This window comes from Quercus lobata, chromosome 3, assembly GCF_001633185.2.
Source record: "Quercus lobata isolate SW786 chromosome 3, ValleyOak3.0 Primary Assembly, whole genome shotgun sequence".
NCBI lineage: Eukaryota > Viridiplantae > Streptophyta > Magnoliopsida > Fagales > Fagaceae > Quercus > Quercus lobata.
In genome coordinates, this window is record NC_044906.1 from 49,004,197 (window position 1) to 49,025,058 (window position 20,862).

General features: G+C 39.0%; 1 protein-coding gene across 1 annotated transcript; it reads left to right on the plus strand.

The window, feature by feature from the left end:
• The first annotated feature begins 11,121 nt into the window (after positions 1-11,121).
• Positions 11,122-14,805, plus strand: LOC115982020 (sterol 14-demethylase). Its single transcript, XM_031104490.1, has 3 exons — positions 11,122-11,315; positions 12,003-12,499; positions 13,532-14,805. Exons 2-3 carry the CDS (start codon positions 12,029-12,031, stop codon positions 14,528-14,530), a joined length of 1,470 nt encoding a protein of 489 aa, XP_030960350.1. The 5' UTR covers positions 11,122-11,315; positions 12,003-12,028; the 3' UTR covers positions 14,531-14,805.
• Positions 14,806-20,862: the final 6,057 nt, after the last annotated feature.

The window sequence follows — 20,862 nt, forward strand, 5'->3', positions numbered from 1 at the left end:
CACCCTACGTTTAAGTATGGACAAAAATTGAGGATAACATTGTAAAAATAGAACACCACCAATATATATATATATATATATATAAAACCTTTCCTTTCCTTTTTTTTTCCCCCTTTTTCTTTTTCTTCCCTCTTCCAACATTATATTAACTAGTATGTAACTCATGTTTACGCCCATGAATGATGAATTGTAGTAGTGTTATTGATATTAGTTTGTGCTATTATATATGAGAAATGATATGTCCACAACATTTTTACAACAAATTTTAAGTGGTAGGTTATTACTGGTTGTTATTGTTGGGACAAAAAAGTAATCTTAGTGTTAGGTTCAAATTTGAACCAATAATACTAACCACCAATGATTTGTTGTGAAAAAGGTTGTAGACATAGCATCTCTCACTATATATATAGGACATTAGTTCAATCAGAATATTTGGAGATGCTAAAATGGTTTTTCCTTGCAGTTTTAATGATATTGGTTATGCCATAATTTTGAAGATCATTATTTGATTGACACTACATATACAATATTAATTCACTATCATTGTCCATTCTCAAAAAAAAAAAAAAAAAAAAAAAAAAAAAAAAAAAAAAAAAAAATCACTATCATTGTCCGTGAAATTCTACTAAATACAACACAAATTAAAATAATAAATTGGTTCAATAGTATCTCCTAAATTGATTGGAGATAGGTGCATAGGATCGTTTAGCTCAATTACAATTTGTTATATTCAAGATCTTCACATACAAAATATCTAAATAGAAATAGTATAAAAAATATACTCATTAGTTCAAAAAAAAAAAAAAAAAGGCAAAAATCTGAATAATTTAATTTGTATGAAAAGCTAACAAAGGAAAATTTTAATTTTGATTCTAATCAAATTTTATCTAAGATTTAGTTATATATATATATATATATATACACACACATGTGGGGCCAGAGAACTTATGACCCGGCCCACTTTCCGTTAAGATCTAGGGCCCGTGCTGAGGATAATAGTTGTCGAGGACAAGTAGTGAAAGACCAAATAATCTAGAGATGCAGCCGAGGATGACCCTGTCCTCGGCATCCCAAGACTTCAAAGGGAAGAGCGACATGTCTTCAAAAGCAGCCCCCAAAACGCCCCCAGAAGAAAAGGCGAGTAGAATGGGACTCACATGGGGGTACGGAGTGGGGGTGGTTCAAGGTAAATACATCACCTCTGCATTGAATGCGCCCATAAACGTCCTAGCCATATTAATGAGAAAAGACTCCTGAATAGTGTGGTTTCGGTTATTGCAACTAACAGAAAGTAGGGGGAGGCGGCTGATGGGACAGGTATTCGAGTAGGTACCTGCCTAATCAACAGATGGAGGGTCAGGATCAACTGAGAAGGGCTATATAATGTGAAGGCTTATGCGCCAAAAGGGGGGGACAAGTCGTCTCACAGACCATGGAGTCCTAAAAAAGGAGAATAATAAGAACATGAAACTCCTCGGGCGAGGTCTAAGGACCGGAGCCACTCAGGACATACTGGAAAAGAGTATTGTTAGACATGTCATGTTAGACAAATCGCTATGGAAACCATGACGAATTACTGTCCAGTGACTGAGGCCTAGCCTTTCAAGCCCACGCTCTACAAATTATATTGTTTGGGCCCTTAACATGCGAACCCAATATCATTTTGGGGTCGTTACAAATTGAGTCCTTACAATTGGCACTGTCTGTGGGAAAGGCTTGTGTGTTGGCACAGGCGGTGGATCGAGAAAGTCCTTTCGGCACTTCCAGCAGCCCGTTGTAGTGACCTAACATAAAGTTCCACTAGGGGCTACGCTTCGAAGCGTCAGTAGCGCGGATGATTCTAGGGGCTTCCAACGTCAGATCAACGTCCTACATCTTGGCCAAGGGGCTAATCCCCCCATACTTAAAGAAAAAGATAAGTTTTGGACAGAACCAAGGTATTGCATGGTCCTTGGAGTCAAGCCTATGGGGAAACCAATTACTTAAAGAAAAATCTAAATTTTGGACAGAACCAAGGTATTGCATGGTCCTCGGACTCAAACCTATGGGGAAACCAACTACTTAAAGAAAAAGCTAAGTTTTGGACAGAACCAAGGTCTTGCATGGTCCTCGGACTCAAACCTATGGGGAAACCAACTACTTAAAGAAAAAGCTAAGTTTCGGACAGAACCAAGGTATTGCATGGTTCTCGGACTCAAGCCTATAGGGAAACCAACTACTTAAAGAAAAATCTAAGTTTTGGACAGAACCAAGGTATTGCACGGTCCTTGGACTCAAACCTATGGGGAAACCAACTACTTAAAGAAAAAGTTAAGTTTTGGACAGAACCAAGGTATTGCATGGTCCTCGGACTCAAACCTATGAGGAAACCAACTACTTAAAGAAAAATCTAAGTTTTGGACAGAACCAAGGTATTGCATGGTCCTCGGACTCAAGCCTATGGGGAAACCAACTACTTAAAGAAAAATCTAAGTTTTGGATAGAACTAAGGTATTGCATGGTCCTCGGACTCAAACCTATGAGGAAACCAACTACTTAAAGGAAATCTAAGTTTTGGACAGAACCAAGGTCTTGCATGGTCCTCGGATTCAAGCCTATGGGGAAACCAACTACTTAAAGAAAAATCTAAGTTTTGGACAGAACCAAGGTATTGCATGGTCCTCGGACTCAAGCCTATGGGGAAACCAACTACTTAAAGAAAAATCTAAGTTTTGGATAGAACTAAGGTATTGCATGGTCCTCGGACTCAAACCTATGAGGAAACCAACTACTTAAAGAAAAAGCTAAGTTTTGGACAGAACCAAGGTATTGCATGGTCGTCGAACTCAAACCTATGGGGAAACCAACTACTTAAAGGAAAATCTAAGTTTTGGACAAAACCAATGTCTTGCATGGTCCTCGGACTCAAACCTATGGGGAAACCAACTACTTAAAAGAAAAATCTAAGTTTTGGACAGAACCAAGGTTTTGCATGGTCCTCGGACTTGAACCTATGAGGAAACCAACTACTTAAAGAAAAATATAAGTTTTGGACAGAACCAAGGTATTGCATGGTCCTCGGACTCAAACCTATGAGAAAACCAACTACTTGAAGTCTAAGTACCAGGCTCGGCCTAACAGCACACTCGGCACCTCAGATGATACCTTTGGCTCCCTAGAAATGCATCTAGATACAAGTTCGGCGTCCCATGGGCATGGGTAAGTTGGAATTCCAGGATGTAATCCCAAATAAATCATATGCACAGACATTTATACATGCTAAAATAACTAGCTCAAAAACCATGAGGTTCACAACAACAGTAAATATCGGCAAGGATAATCAACATGTAATTTAAAGGAAAAAGGAGGAAAAGAATTTCATACATATGGTCAAAGATTTCAATTACAAGTAAACTCTAAAGTCTTCAAAACAAAAAGGAAACTAGTTAACAGTTAAATTAAAAACAAATGCAAAAGTCGGCCGGGGCTTTTACTTCTTTGATTTCGTTTGGGCCACGTCCTGGGAAGGCTGAGTGGGACTAGCCTCGGAGCATTGGGAAATATCCCCTTCTTGGGAAGGCTTGGCAGAGTCAGCCTCGATGCCCTGAGGAACATCAGTAAGGGGAATGGCCTGAAGGGGCTGAACAAAGATGGTCGGCTTCTCGGCACAGGAGATCTGGGCACTGACTGTAGACGAGGCGACCTCTTGAGGCATCTCGGGATTCAGACCTCCAGGTGCTTCTGTCGTAGCGTGAGGCTCTCCCCCTTCAGTCGACTCGCCAGGAGTAGCGATGATCTGAGCAGCCTCAGCCTCCTGTGGAGCGCTTATAACCTCAGAGCTAGTGGAGGCGGTCTCACGGATGGTTGGAGGATAATATATGTTCTCTGCCTTCCACAAGTCAGAAGAAGCTTCCACTCCAGCTCGTTTGAGCGCCTCTTCCCAAACCTGGGAGCAGTATAGCCTGCATACTCCAGGAATTTGAGCTTTAAGGGAGGCCTGGGTTTTAGCTATCCCCGCCTCGTAACCCTTTTCCTCGGCCTTGTCCCTAGCCACTTCGGCCTCAGTTCTAGCAAAAGCCTCCTGCTTGGCCCTCACGGTTTCGTCCTTGGCAAATTCCGCCACGCCCTTAGCATTATTTGCCTCGATCAGTTGCTTCTTTAAATCACTGATCTGCTCCTTAGCAATCTGCAATTGCTCCTCGGCAGCGAGTAGGCGCTTTGTCTGTTCCTCGGCCTGCTTTTGGGCACCAGTCAAACCTGCCGCGACGCTATCCCTGGCTCGGGCAGCCTCCTTTAAATCCTCCCTAGCCTTCGCGAGGTCAGCCTCGGAAGCTTTGAGGGTCCGCACAGCATCTATGCGTTTGGTGCGTTCAACCTCGGTGGCTTATTCTACCCCTTAACTTCTTCCTCCATCCTATAGGTGGCCTGGATAGCCTGCCAATTGAGACAAGTATATTGTGAATGAAAATCTGGGAGCAAGAATTGATAGAGCCTTAGGTTTCGAGAGTCTTACCATACCCAGGTACCTCTTCGTGCTAAGGAAAACCTCCTGCATCCTCATATTCTTCAACTCCTCCATATCAGCAGGAAGCAACATGGTCCTCCTAACGCGTCGGCCACATAACTGCCATCTCCGTCTCTAAGGTCCCTCATGGATGCGTTCTCCAACAATGGCTCCCCGTGGAGCATTGGGGCGGGAAGCCAAGCACTCGGCGCGGATTGGGCTTCGATCCCTTTCCCCTTACTTTGGGCGGATGGGGCTTCGGTCCCTTTTCCCTTGCTTTGGTGCCCAATCTTTAACTGTTTTTGAGCTCGCGGGGCTTCATCCCTCTCCTGAGAGGATTGGGATTTTCCCCCATCCATGGGTTCCTTCCCCTTGAGACTCCTCTTTCTCTTTGAGTCAGCAGGCTCCGGCCGAAGAGACAGAGCTGATTGAGGAGGAGCAGGAAGTTTGGGGTGGGGAGATTGTGGCTGCGACTTAGTAGACGAGGACCTAGTTTGGACGGGTTGAGGCTGAGACGGGGGAGTTGGAACACTGGATTGCGGTTTTCCCTGTGCACCCTTCCTCGGTTGACCCTCAATGAGGTCGAATAAGCTGGTCGGGGGCTTTCTCTTAAGACCCATCTCGGCTTGGGAGGATGTTCCCACTGACAACAGTTCCGCTTCGGACAAGTCTGGGTCACCTAGATCACCAGAAGGATCCTCGGATGGGTCGGCTTGGTCAAATGCCCCAAATCCCTCCTCGGACAGACCCAACTCGCCTTCCTCCTCTTCTGCTTGATGAGATGGGGAGGAGTCCACCAATGGGATGCCCTCTGGGATAGGAGATCCTTCGGAGATCAAAAACCCTTGTTCGACTACGGTAATTTTTGGAAGCCGAGGATGGTTAGCGTTAATCACGTGCTTTGGGTCGACAAATGACTTCTGAAGGGGAGCGTATCCTAAGATTTTGTGAGCGGCTCTGACTTTACCATCCTCGTCATTTACAAAAATTGCCGCTTGAAGAACAGTCTCCAAGTCAACCCGGTTAACCAGATGAAAGTGTCGATGAAAGGCGTTTGGATTTGCAAAAAAAGACATGTACATGGTTAGTAACCGAACCACATCAAATTAAAACGGCGCAAAGGATCGGCACCCTCCTATTCTCTATACCCCACCTGGTTCTCCCTCCACCATTGGGCATGGAAGGCCATCATGCCATTCACCGGATACGATAAGGAAGTCCTTGTTCAACCCCTTGTTGGAGTCAGGGAGGCATTGGATTAGTCGAACCCTCTCGTCTCTCATCTTCATGTAATAGGATTTTCCCTTCAAATTTTGGAGATTGTAGCACCAATTCACGTCATGATGGGTTAATCTTAGCCCAATTTTTTCGTTTAAGGCATCCACACAACCCAGAATTCTAAACATATTGGCGGCACTGGGTGGGAGCTAATCGAAAATGCTTAAGGTAACCCTTCATTATCGGCCCCATGGGAATTCTCATACCCCCCTCTACGAAGGCGAGAATGGGAATTACCACCTTGCCCGTCCTTCTCAGAAGATGCCACTCCCCTATCTTACAGTGCCTCAAACTTACGTTGGGGGGAATCCTATAATCGGCGATGAACTTTTCCATCGCTTCTTCAGTATCAACCAATTTTCTCAATTTAACTATCTCCAAGAGCTACTAAACAAACTCAGTGGATGACAGGAGAAGGAGAGGAACAAGAGAAAAATAAACCCAGAAAAGAAAAAGCATAAGTTAGTAAAGGTAGAGAACTTACAGAAAAAAGAAAAGGTGCCTCGGACAGGCTTTTTATGCTGGAGATAGACTTGAATTTGGATGAAAGTTTGGATGAACCCAGGATATATGTGCTAGAACTCCTAAGTGCAAAAGTGAAGAGACAAATCAATTCCAAAAATCATTTATACCTCCCATCGAAAGTAACTGCACGAATTTTCCCGCCCATAAAGGTAAGGAAACCTCCACCATTAGATCACCATCGCACTGTTGAACATGGGAAGCACGGAGCCGCCCGCATTTAATGAAGACACGTTTCACCTTCCAAAAGCTCCAAGAACGTGTCTCGGGCAGACGAAGAGTCTTGGGAACCGATAGGTGGCAAGGATTGACAGGCTTTGACAGAGGCCTGATGTCATCAAAACCCTTCTATTCATCCGAGGATCCGGACAGCAGGATTTTGAGGGGCTATTGTGGGACCAGAGAACTTATGACTCAGCCCACTTTCCGTTAGGACCCAAGGCCCGTGCCGAGGATAATAGTTGCCGAGGACAAGTAGTGAAAGACCAAATAGTCTAAAGATGCAGCCGAGGATGACCATGTCCTCGGCATCCCAAGACTTCAAAGGGAAGAGCGACATGTCGTCAAAGGCAGCCCCCAAAGCGCCCCCAGAAGAAAAGGCGAGTAGAATGAGACTCACATGGGGGTACAGAGTGGGGGTGGTTCAAGGTAAATACGTCACCTCCGCATTGAATGCGCCTACAAATGTCCTAGCCATATTAATGAGAAAAGACTCCTGAACAGTGTGGCTTCGGTTATTGCAACTAACAGAAAGTAAGGGGAGGTGGCTGATGGGACAGGTATTCGAGTAGGTACCTGCCTGATCAACAAATAGAGGGTCAGGATCAACCGAGAATGGCTATATAATATGAAGGCTTATGCGCCAAAATGGGGGGACAAGTCGTCTCCCAGACCATGGAGTCCTAAAAAAGGAGAATAATAAAAATATGAAGCTCTTCGGGCGAGGTCTAAGGACCGGAGCCACTCAGGACGTACCGGAAAAAAGTATTGTTAGACATGTCAGGTTCACCCTTGTGCAAATCGCTATGGAAACCATGACGAATTACCGTCCAGTGACTGAGTCCTTACAACACATATTACTTAGGTTTATTTATACTGGACTCATTATTTTCTACATTGAATTAACTCACTGGCACAAAAAATTAAAAAAATTTAGATTAGGTGTGTGTTTGTATTCAACTTCTGCGTTTGGAGCTGCGTTTTGTTCCTTTTTTTTTTTTTTTTTGGTTTTCACGCGTGTTGGAGTTTTGCGGTTACTGTTCAATGAACAATAACCGCAAATGTTGACTTTCTGTAGTGAACAGTGCATATATGCACTGTTCACGGACCCACAAATTTCATTTTTTATCAATTTTTTCATTAAAAATGGGTCCCACAGCACTATTCACACATTTAAAAATTATTTTGCTACAGTGTTTTCAGTTTTCAGTTTTCAGTTTCAGCAAAATAAGTTCTATCCAAACATACCCTAGATAGGACACATGTCGCAAAATTAAATTTCAATTGAAATCCAATTTTTACACTAAAATAACTCACTTGGCTCAAAAATTTAAAAACTTAAATTAGATGAGACACATAGTGCAAAATTAGACTCTAATTGAATTATAATTTAAAATCTAATTGAATTTTCTCTTAATTTTAGCCATTAATACTAGTATTATGCCCGTGCGATGCACAGCTTAATAAAAAATATTTTGATAATATAATTCAATTGAATAAAAAATAAAATGAAAAAAAAATTAAGTTACATGAAAGATGTATATTATGTAAATTCAAGTTTGGTATTTTTTTTTTTCAAAAACAAATATTATAAAATATTTTAAAAACTATGGCAAATTATAAAAATAGTATAACAATTATAAATGAAATCTCTCTCTCTCTCTCTTTATGTGTGTGTGTATAAGATAAAAACAAAAAAATATATATCTATTTTTTTTAAAATCTAAAAATAAATGAATTTTGTCAATTGGTCCTTATATATAATATATCTAATTACAATGATCAATAAAAACTTTTATAATTTTTTGTAATAATTCCTATTTATTTATGAAGAGGGGATCATCCTAAAAGAATTAATTCAAATTTTAAAATTAAAAAATAAATTGTACTTGTACACCTAAAAGAAATTTAATTTTTATTTTTTATTTTTATATTTAAATTATTTGTTTTAGTGTTGATTTTATTCAAATGGTTATAAGTTATAACACCCACATAACTGTAAACCAGCATATGTATCCATATGTAACATTTGAACTTAATAATAAATAAAAATATAATACCCTAACTAAATGTAACATTCTAACTTACTAATAAATAAATATAACACCTTAACTTAAAATAATGATTGTAATTGTATTGTGCTTTAGCCTTTAAGAACACACACACACACACACACACACACACACACACACATATATATATATATATATATTTTTTTTTTTCTCATAAAAAAACACAGATATTAATATTACACATGAAAAAATAATGAATTCAATAATTGAAACAATTAAAAACAAAATTAAGCCAAAATCCCAATTCATTAATGAAATAATATCCAAATTTCTAAACATAAGAAAAAATGAAAACAGAGTTCAGTAAATATAGACTTACATAGTAATTTTGACGGATAAATATAAAAACATTTTTAGATCTTTCTTTTTCTCTCGTATCAAATTTAATGTTTAACAGCAAATTTTGCTTTTAATTAAAGAAGATAGATTACATGGAACAAAGCACCAAACAAAAACCATAACAAATTAAATCCACAATAAAATATTGATGTCAACAACAAATAATCATGTGATAAGAAAATAAAAAAATACAAATATATTGCTTGCTATATTGACATCTAAAAAAAACACTAAAAGGTGCAATCAAACATAGAATTTCAGTCTATCTATAAAACTTGTTGATAAAAATCATATAATATATAATAAAAAGGCAACAAATACACAAAATCTATTCAATTTGATGAAAAAAAAAATTCCTGCAAGGTTGTAGGTAGGGTAGAGAGGAGAAGGAAAGAATATAGCAAATAATTATAAGGTACATAGTAAAAAGAATAATACACCAAAAAATTGTGTGTATATATAGAGAGAATTTTATGTTGTGAAAAAGATGATATAAACAAAAAGACGGAATTTAGGTGAAACTCAAATACTTTTTTTTTTTTTAACTTTATTATTAGGAAAAAGATGACATAAGATGCAAATTTATCCACAAAAAAAAAAAAAAAAAAAAAAAGTTGTTTGATATACATTATTTAAATTCTATCTTTTTTCTTTTACGAATTTTTTATCTCTCTTTTTTATTTAAATTCTATCCTTTTTTTATATTTTGTCCTATTAATTTTAGGCTTTATTGATAACATTTTAGATAGACACAAATGTAGTTACAGTTGTAAATCAAATACTACTTTCTTTTGTTACTTGATTATGAGGAAAAAGATGACATAAAATGCATATTTATCCAAAAAAAAGAACTTAAAAAAAATAACAAAAACAAACGTATGTTGATACACAATGGTATTCAATTCTATCTTTTTTTTTTTTTTTTTTTTTTTTTTTTTTTTCTTAATTCTATCTTATTTGCTTTATTTTATGTATTTTTTATTTATTGAAATTCTGTCCTTTTTTTTAGGTAATTCTACCCTATTAATTTTAAACTTTGTTGATAATAGTTTAGATAGACTAACCAACTAAATTTAATCTCTTTTTGAAATTTTAGAAAACACTTATTGTAGCTTCCACATTTTCTTAAAAAACTTATTGTTATTTCAACCAAAAAAATTAATAAGAACAAATATAATGTTATTTTTATATAAAAATTACTGCAATAAGAAAGTTGTTGTTGTTGTTGTTGTTGTTGTTTTTATTTTTTTTAATAATACACTACATGTAAAAAATAAGAATTAGATAGATTAGATGAAAATTTTGGATTGTAATCAAATTAAGATTTTTATTAATTTAGAAATTCTAGGAGAAGAAAAATTGTATAGATTTTTCTTAAAATCTAAAAATTTTAAAATTTTTTTACAATTTAGTAAAACTATTTGGTGTAATCATAACTTTTATGTCTAACTTTTATTATATAGTATAGAGTATGATATATAGAGATTTATAAGTCCACCAGTATAATAGATACACTCTATGATCCATCCACTCTAAAATATCAGAGCAATTTTTGTGGTTCTCTCGTTTAACCCAACTTGCCACGTTTTGAGAAAGATAAAAAGAACTCCTCCCACCAATCACGACACACCACGTGTGCGACAGAACCACCTTTAACAGCCCCACTGTTTTCCAGATCCAACGAGCCCAGCTAATCAAAACCAGATTCCCTATAGATTATTCCCTTTCCTCATCTTCTTTTTCAAAAAATACATTTCTGTTTAATATGTTATTTTCCAAATAAAACTTGTACTTATCTTTATAGTAATGTTAATAAAAATCCAGCTTTTACTGTTTCTCAAAAAAAAAAAAAAATCCAGCTTTTACTTCCGTTATTTTTTCTGAATTTGTAAAAGAATAGATTTTTTTTTTAATACTTTTTTTATATAATAAAATGAGATATAATTACTAGAAAAGTTATAAATAAAAAAATTGTATTTACTATTTAAGAGTAAAAGCCAAAAAAAGAAGTAGTAATAAAGACGAAGTTAAAGGAATTTAAAAAATTGAAGAGAGTAGCAAAATTAAAAATGGGCCAAGCTCTATAATTAACAGCACTCCTATAACAACGCGCAGCACACAGCTCAAACACTCTTTTACTTATAAAATTAGTCAAATCTCAAATGACACTAAAGCTTAGCTTAATATCTATATATATATAGAGATAGAGATAGCCCAAAAGCCAAAATTAATAAATAAAGTTTAGAAGTGAGTATTATTTGCAAGTGACTGCCTCCCACTCTCACAATACTCATCTTTCTCTCTCTCTCTCTCTTTCTTTCTCAAAATCACATATCACCTTCTAATCTCAAAATCACTCTCTCTCTCTCCTTATTTTCTTCCACATTACTCTCTCAAATCAGGTACATAACATTAATCACACTTATCTATCGTAATTTCTATTGCTTTATTGTTATTATCTATTAATCTGCTTTAATTATCTATCTATCTATCTTCTTCCATCATTTGTTGATTTGCTCATGTTTTTTTCTCTCTTTTCATTTCATTATTTTGTTGTCTTTCTTTGATTTCCTTTTACTCTCTGTTTGGTTGCCGAGAAATCTGACTGGATAAAGAAGGAAAAAAACAAACAAACTTACATTTTCCGATGAAAAAAATACTGGCCTCATTTAAGTCTGATAGTTGTCCTTATCAGTGATTAATTCAGTTATCACATTATCAATTCTTAATCAATTCAATTTATATTCTATTATCGCATTTTTTTTTTTTGTTCATTTTCGAATAAATGCAGGCATTACTTTTGCTTCCCAAGCATTATTTCAAAAAAAAATAATTATTAATATCACCTAGATGCTAGTTGACTATGATAATTCCTTGTATTTACTTTTGTTTTTTATTTTATTTTTATTTATATAGGAACATTTTAGATCTGAACTAAATTTTATCTAGGAAGTACTCATTGTCTTTTAATATGTTGCAATTTGATTCATAAAAGAAAAAAAAAATGTTCTTGCTATTAGGGTTTTATTTCACTTTTCAGTCACTTGATTAACATTTCTTTGAGCTTTGTTTGGATTTTGGATTTTCAGTTAAATCGACATATTTTTACCGGATTATGATCATGATGGATGTGGACAACAAGTTCTTCAATATGGGTGTTCTCATTGTGGCCACTCTAGTGGTGGCCAAGCTTATTTCTGTGCTTATAATGCCTAAATCTAAAAAACGTCTCCCCCCGGTTGTTAAGACGTGGCCTTTGATTGGCGGCCTCGTCCGCTTCATGAAAGGTCCGATTGTGATGATTAGGGAGGAGTACCCCAAGCTTGGGAGTGTATTCACATTGAATCTGGCTAACAGGAAGATTACCTTCTTGATTGGTCCGGAGGTTTCAGCACATTTCTTTAAAGCTTCCGAGTCTGATCTTAGCCAGCAGGAGGTGTATCAATTCAACGTGCCCACTTTCGGTCCAGGAGTAGTATTTGATGTTGATTACTCGGTGAGGCAAGAGCAATTTCGGTTCTTCACTGAATCTTTGAGAGTTAATAAACTCAAGGGATATGTGGATCAGATGGTTTCAGAAGCAGAGGTATGTGTGAATTGAAGATTATAGATATGTGGATCCTTGATGGGTTTGTTGTTAATTTTCTTCTACATGTCAGTAGTTTATTTATATATGCATAAGAAGATCATGAAGGCTCCATTTTATATAGTAGGATGTAAGTACTAATTTGTTGGAGATGCGACATGTCCTAAGGCAGTTTTTTGTTACAAAATGGGTCGAATAATATACTACCAGCATTTTAAAACATCAAAATTAATATATTACCAGCATTGATTGAAATGAAATAATAAAGCCACTTCGACTAACATGTCTAGATACGTTTCCGTATCAAGTGCTCTGGTATTCTTAAGGTTAAGAAAACTTAAACTATAACTTTGTTTAGGCTTTGGGTTGCAAACATTGCATGCTTCTTAGGATGTTTATTTTCTTTCAAACTTGATAAATTATTATCTAAAGGCACAGTTGTCTTGTCAACAAGGCTTGCCCATTTATTGTTGACTGTACACCTAAATCCTGCTGATTAGAAGAAGAGTTATGCAGACTAACACAATGGGGCATAGATGCCTCATGCCTGAAAAAAGGGAGATATTCACCCTTAAGTGGTTAAGGATGTTTTGGTAGTGAATCAAAAAATGTGTAATTGTGTGTTGGGAACAAATGCGAAATAAGGACTAGCCTAAGATGGTTCTAATTAAAAGATTGACAATGTCTAGATTATTGTTTAAGTTGTTAAGCTGTAATATAAGTACCTATCATCTGCAAAAGTTTAATGTACAGGTTTAAAGCCACCAGCCACATTTTGAATTATGCTTTCAATATCCTCTCTTTCAGTTGTGTTATGTAGTGCTTTCAATTCTTCATACTCTATGAACATTTTATGCTTGGCAGATGGCTCTTTCTATTGTTCTTTGAGTTGCTCTATTGACCATACATGTGTGATATGGCTTATGAGTAGTTTATAGATGGTTCTTTGATTTCTAAGATTCTGCATTATACCTTTTTCACAAAATTGATTACACCATGGTCCTAATTGTCTTTTATACTGGCACCGGACAGGATTACTTCTCAAAGTGGGGAGACAGTGGTGAGGTGGACCTTAAGTATGAGCTGGAGCATCTAATCATCTTGACAGCCAGTAGATGTCTCCTGGGTCGAGAAGTTCGTGATAAGCTCTTTGCTGATGTTTCTGCCTTGTTCCATGACCTTGACAATGGAATGCTCCCGATTAGTGTTATCTTCCCATACCTGCCCATCCCTGCTCACAAACGCCGTGACCGGGCCCGCAAGAAGCTTTCAGAAATCTTTACAAACATCATAGCCTCCCGCAAAGATGCTGGCAAGTCAGAGAATGACATGCTGCAGTGCTTCATTGACTCAAAGTACAAAGATGGCCGCCCAACAACTGAAAGTGAGGTCACTGGCTTGCTCATTGCTGCTCTATTTGCTGGGCAGCACACTAGTTCCATCACCTCCACTTGGACTGGGGCCTATCTCCTCAAACACAAGCAGCACCTATCTGCTGTTTTGGAGGAGCAGAAAAACCTTATGCAAAAGCATGGGAGTAAGGTTGATCATGACATCTTGTCTGAGATGGACACCTTGTATAGGAGCATTAAGGAGGCATTGAGACTCCACCCCCCACTGATTATGCTGCTACGTAGCTCACATAGTGATTTTAGTGTGACAACCCGAGATGGAAAAGAATATGACATCCCAAAGGGCCACATAGTTGCCACATCACCAGCTTTTGCAAACCGTCTTCCTCATATTTTTAAAGATCCTGACAGTTACGATCCTGACAGATTTGCTATTGGGAGAGAAGAAGACAAGGCTGCAGGGGCATTCTCATATATTTCTTTTGGAGGTGGCAGGCATGGTTGCCTTGGTGAGCCCTTTGCATACCTGCAGATAAAGGCAATCTGGAGCCATTTGCTGAGGAATTTTGAGTTTGAGCTTATATCACCTTTTCCTGAGATTGATTGGAATGCCATGGTTGTGGGTGTGAAAGGAAAGGTGATGGTGCGGTACAAGCGGCGGGTGCTTTCTGTTAATTAATCTAGGTGTTTGGCAGGTCTAAATTAATTACTTGGTCTTTGGGATTTTATTTCTCCATCATGTATGCTTCTTTGGTGTTATGCTTTAATCTGTGTTTCTAGAAAGGTGTTGCTCTCTTTTTTTGGATTTGGTCTTTGTTAGCCTTCATCTATTTATGGTTGATTATTGTAGCTTGTAATAGAACTTTAGTTTTGTTTTAGTTGTAACTGCCAAAGAACTGGGGCCCTTGACTTGCGTTGGATTTCTCTCTCATCAATGAATTTGTGTTAGAACAAGTATCTCTCTGAATGGTGTCATGTGTCTAGTTCATGGTTGTAGGAAGGGCTGGATTACCGGCTCATCATCAAGTGGCGAAAAAATTACATCAGGATAACCAATGCACTTGAACCGGGCTAATCAATTCCACATCTAAAATAGAACATGATCATCATTATGTTATGTATCCTGTCTACGTTTTGAAACAATGGGACACCAGGGGTCATATTTTGTGCCCACAACATTGAGCTAAGCGAGACTGTAAAGACCAAAGTATGTTGTAGGCATTGTAACTTAGCTCTCCCAAGTAGGAGTTTTTTCTCTCTTGTTAGTAAGAGCTCTTTCTTCCCTTAGTTCTTAACTAGGGGCTTCTCTTTTACTATACTAATCTCCGAGATTGGGCATGGTCAAGAATTAATTCATTGAAATGGAGCAGGCTGTACTAGATGGACTGTAGAATCTGCAACTCACTAAGGAAGAAGAGGAATGTATCCAGATCACGAAACAAGGCTGTGCTGAGCTTCTAGAGGAATGCTATCTAAGCCTCTTTGGGAAGCTTCAGTCAAGCAGGCAGCAGAACCAATGAGCTTTGAAAGGCACATTGAGAGTTGTCTGGAAAATGGGATCCGACTTGAGGATATTGGAGGTAAGCAATGGCATATTACAGTTTAAGTTCAGGCCAAGGTACCAAATGGAATGGGTAGAGAAAAATGGCCCATGGAATTTTGACAATAACTTGCTGCTATTGTGTTGATGGAGAAAAAGGCCTCTCAGCAGCGAACATTACCTTCACGCACTCGCCATTTTAGGTCTAGGTGTGGGGGCTGCCGTTTGAGCTTATGTCTGAAAAATCTGGGAAAGACATCGGCAATAGTATTGGTATCTATGTTGAAACAGATAAAAGGTTAGGGCAAACAGATCAGGTGAAGTTTATGCGAATCCGAGTTGAGTTGCAAATCGACAAGCCACTTTGAAGGGGGGTACATTAAGAACATGGAAAATGAAAGGGTATGGGTAACTTTCAAGTATGAGAGACTGCCCACTGTGTGCTATGTGTGTGGAAGAATGGGACATGACAATCGGCACTGTACGCAAGCAACAAATGGAAAGGAAGCTGAGTATCAGTATGGGGAGTGGCTTAAAGCCAATGGAAGTTTTAATGGGACTCAGTATAGAGTAAAAACCAAGAAGAATGACAATGCTATGTTAAGCGGCGGAAGTGAAGAAACAAGATAGCCACCTTCGCTGGTGGTGATGGGAGACACGGCGACTGACAATGGCGGTGGAGTTCAAAAATCTGGTGGTTTTCAAGAAAATGAAAAAGCTGGTGACTAGGGTACCTGAGGTGATGATGGGAGGTCAGCTTGTCAGGCAGCTTGTCTTTCTCAGAGATGGGATAATCCTGAAGGGACTTTGCCTAGCCTGGGGAAGGGAGATGTAGCACGTGAGCAAGGGAAGGTGCAGGACATAGCTAAGGCAAAAGGGAAGAATAAAATATGTGGGGATGAAATATCTGTAGTGGGCCTACAAAGGGGAAGGAAAAAAGGGGATGAGTCAGAGGTGACAAGCCCACTAAAGCCAAAACGTGATATATGTGAAGAGGATGTAGTGGGCTATATGGACGTGGGCCAAAGTGAAGAAAAGAGGCCTAATGCAAGGGGAAGTTGGAAGAAACTAGCCAGAGCACAAGGCTTGGCCGAGAATGGTAACGCAGCAGCCTAAAAAAAGGAGGAAGTTGGGACAAAAAGGCCTAGGAAAATAGAGAAGCAAGAAGTAGAGGAGGTAAGGAAAAATAAGAAAAAGCATGAGGAAGCTCCGGATAGTGTTGTTCTTATGATTGTTGAAACGACGATGATTGCGAGACAGCACCATCGGGAGCCATGATTGTTTTATGCTGGAACTGTTGGGGGCTTGGGAACCCCCGATCAGTTGGTGCGTTGCGCAACTTGGTGCGACGTTGGGATCCTGCAATCATCTTCTTGTTCGAGACGAAGAGAAAAAATTCAGGTATGCAGAAAGTTAAGGTAAAGGTTGGTTTTGAAAATGGGTTTTATGTCAAAGGAAAAGGAAAAGGAGGGGGCTTAGCTATGTTATGGAGAAGAAAGACAGACTTAGAAATTAAGAGCTACTCAAAGCACCATATTGACGCGGTGGTTACAGAGGAAGGAAGTGGCTTCAAGTGGAGGATAACTGGTTTTTATGGGCATTCGAAAACTCATTTTAGGAGGGAGTCTTGGAATTTCCTTGATACCTTAAACAACCAATATCATCTACCTTGGTTATGTTTAGGGGATTTTAATGAGATTCTATCAAGAGAAGAAAAACAGGGCGGTGCTCAAAGATCGTGGCAGCAAATTGTAAGTTTCAAAAATGTAATTGATCGATGTGAGTTTAGGGACATGGGGTATCGTGGCTCAAAATACACTTGGTGCAACCAACAAGAAGGACCAGACAGAATTTATATGAGGCTGGATCGTGCTTTTGCAATTGTGGAGTGGCTGCAACATTTCCATAATATAAAGGTACACCATTTAGTTGATACTACCTCTGATCATACCCCACTCTTACTTACTGAAGCTAGTACTATTTCTCAACAAAGTAAACGTAGATTTCACTTTGAAGCTATATGGATGAGAAGGGCAGATTGTAAGGATGTTATTGAGGAGGTTTGGAAGGATGGTTCAAGTAGAGGTACTCCAGATGGGCTCTGTGAGGGACTCAAACAATGTGCTTCAGCCTTGACAAGCTGGAGCAAATCCACTTTTGGAAGAATTCCAAAAAACATTAAGAAAAAAAAGGAGGCTTTAGGAAGACTAATTGAGCATGATGATGACAGACAGAATGGGGTGGAAATCAATAGGCTTAGGAAGGAAGTTAATGAATTGTTGGATGATGAAGAGCTGTGGTGGCAGCAACGATCAAGGGTACAGTGGCTAAGAGAGGGAGACCACAATACTAAATACTTTTCACCATCGTGCATCAAAAAGAAGGAAAAAGAACACTATCAATGGGTTCTAGAATGAGGATGGATTATGGTGCAGCGACAAGGAAAGTATTGCAGCCACTGCCATAGCATACTTTGAAGACATATAATACAACCACCCATCCAGTCAGTGTTAATGAAGTGACAAACTTAATTCCAGCCAAGGTTACTAGGGAGATGAATAGCGATCTAACCCGTAATTTTACCATGGATGAGGTCAAAGCAACTCTCCAACAGATGCACCCTACAAAAGCCCCCCGTTCGGATGGTATGTCAACTATTTTTTATCAAAAGTATGGGATATTGTTGGTTATGATGCTGCTAATATGGTTCTTAATGTGCTTAATTCCAATGCTCCATTTGCTGAAATAAATAGAACTAAGCTCTTGTGCCAAAAATTAAGAATCCATCCAGGATAAAAGATTTTCGTCCCATAAGTCTCAGTAATGTGGCTTATAAACTGATATCTAAAGTTCTTGCAAACCGCCTCAAAGTGGTTCTCCCTTCTTATATCAGAAAATCAAAGTGCCTTCTTGGCAGAGCGCCTCATTACAAACAACATACTAGTGGCTTTTGAGCTAATGCATTATTTGGATCATAAGAAGAGTGGGAAGGATGGTTATATGGCAGTTAAACTAGACATGAGCAAGGCCTATGACAGAGTAGAGTGGATCTTCATAGAAAAAGTCATGAGGAGGTTGGGTTTCCATGAGAGGTGGGTGGACTGGATTTTGAGGTGTATTACTACTGCATCTTATTTTGTCCTAATTAATGGTGAGAGTCATGGGTGCATCACACCATCGAGGGGGTTAAGGCAGGGAGACCCATTATTGTCATACCTTTTTTTGTTGTGTACGGAGGCCTTTTCAGACATGATTATGGAAGCAAATAACAACCAGAGGCTTAGTGGCATTTCAATATGTAGGGGGAGCCCAAAAATCACCCATCTGTTCTGCGCAAACGATAGATTATTATTTTGTATGGCAGAAAGGCAAGAGAGCCAAACATTGGTGGAGATTCTGGGGCGGTATGAGATGGTTTCGGGGAAAAAAATTAATGCAGACAAGTGTTCAATCTTCTTTAGCCAAAATACAACACCCGATACAAGAAGGGAGGTTTTGTGCACTCTTGGCCCTATGCAAGACACAAGGCATGGTAAATACCTTGGCCTCCCCTCTAATTGGGAAGTCAAAAAACCAAGTCTTTGTGGAAATAAAGGAGAAGGTGGGGAAAAAACTATCGGGTTGGAAGGAAAAAATGCTCTCAATGGGTGGTAAGGAGATCTTAATTAAAGCAGTGACTCAAGCTATCCCAACATACAGGATGAGTTGTTTCTTACTTCCGAAGGGTCTATGTGAGGACTTGGAACAGATGATGAGAAACTTCTGGTGGGGTCAAAAGAACCAAGAAGCAAAGATGGCCTAGGTGGGGTGGAAGAAAATGTGTAAGTCTAAACTACAAGGAGGAATGGGCTTTCGCAATCTTAAGGCTTTCAACTTAGCTATGCTAGCTAAGTAGGGATGGCGGCTCCTTACCAACCCAAGCTCCTTAGTGGCTCAGCTTTATAGGGCCAAATGTCACCCCACAGGTGATATCCTTGGTACAAAGCTTGGAAGTAATCTCTCGTATGCCTGGCGAAGTATCTATAACAGACTAGAAGTAATAAGGAAGGGCACTAGATGGAGGGTTGGAAATGGGAAAACGATCCACATTTGGGAGGATAAGTGGCTCCCTAACCCTACCACTTACAGAGTTTGCTCCCCCCAAAGAGACATAGATGATTTCCCAATGGTCTCGTCTCTCATAGATGAGGACACAAAGCGTTGGAAGGCAAATCGGGTAAGGGCACTCTTCTACCCTTTTGAGGAAGAAACTATACTTAAAATACCACTGAATTACAGCTTACCGAATGATAGTATAATCTAGTTGGGCAACAAGAAGGGTGTGTTTACGGTTAAAAGCGCGTACTATATGGCTTTGCCTTTGGTTGAAGAACCGGGTTTGGGTGAATGCTCGGGTGGCGACTATAAAGCCCCACTTTGGAGGAAAATGTGGCACCTTAAGCTTCCGGCCAAGTGAGAATATTTGCTTGGCGAGCTTGTGTGAATGGACTGTTGACACGCATGAATATGGTGACAAGAGGTATTGATGTTGATGCAAACTGCCCTATATGTGGAAAAGAGGGAGAAAGTACAAAACATGCTCTTCTTTATTGTAAAAAAATTTGTGATGTCTGGTGGTTTTGGCAGTCTTGCCCAATAAATCTTTTGGCTGAAACAAATGATGTAGTGGATGTGGCATTGCGAATTATGGAAGCTAGAACCTGTCATGACTTGGAAATATTTTTTGTCACGGCGTGGTCGATTTGGTACAATTGGAATCAGGTGGCTCATGAGACTCAAGGTTCCCCTTCAGTACATATTTGGGGTACTGCACAGCAAGCCCTTAATGACTATAATGTTGCTACAGCTGTCAATTTTCTTTGGCAGCAACCTCCGGAGGTTGGGTGGAGTGCACCTCTATCGGGTTTGCATAAGATAAATGGTGACAGTGCAACATCTGAAGATGGCAGACCCTCCAGTGTGGGCGTGGTAATTCAAGATTACAGAGGAGTGGTTGTGGCAGCAAGTGCAAAGGTACTGCCTGCACAATATGGCGTGGAAGTCACTGAAGCCTTAGCCGTGGAACAAGGGATTCTGCTAGCTCGACAAAAGATGCTCTCGCAAGTTATTCTTGAGTCTGACTCGCTCTCGGTCATTGATGCTATTTCCTCAAACTTGCCCCATGGAGAGTTGCAGCCCATTGTTCAAGGGATCCTTTTGCTGTCCTCTTCCTTTGATATTTGGAAAGTCAAGCACTTGAAAAGGGAATATAACAAAGTGGCTCGTGAATTAGCCAAGTTGGCTAGAGAAACAAGGATGTCACAGACCTGGACTGAAATGGAGCCTCCTATGGTTCATCAACTTTGCCAAATTGATAGGGCTAAATGTTAGGTTTGTTTATGTTTTATGCCTGACTTTGTTGTACTTCAATTTCTGAAGTGTTTTAATGTTTTCAAGTGAAGTTTCACTTTCAAAAAAAAAAAAAAAAAAGG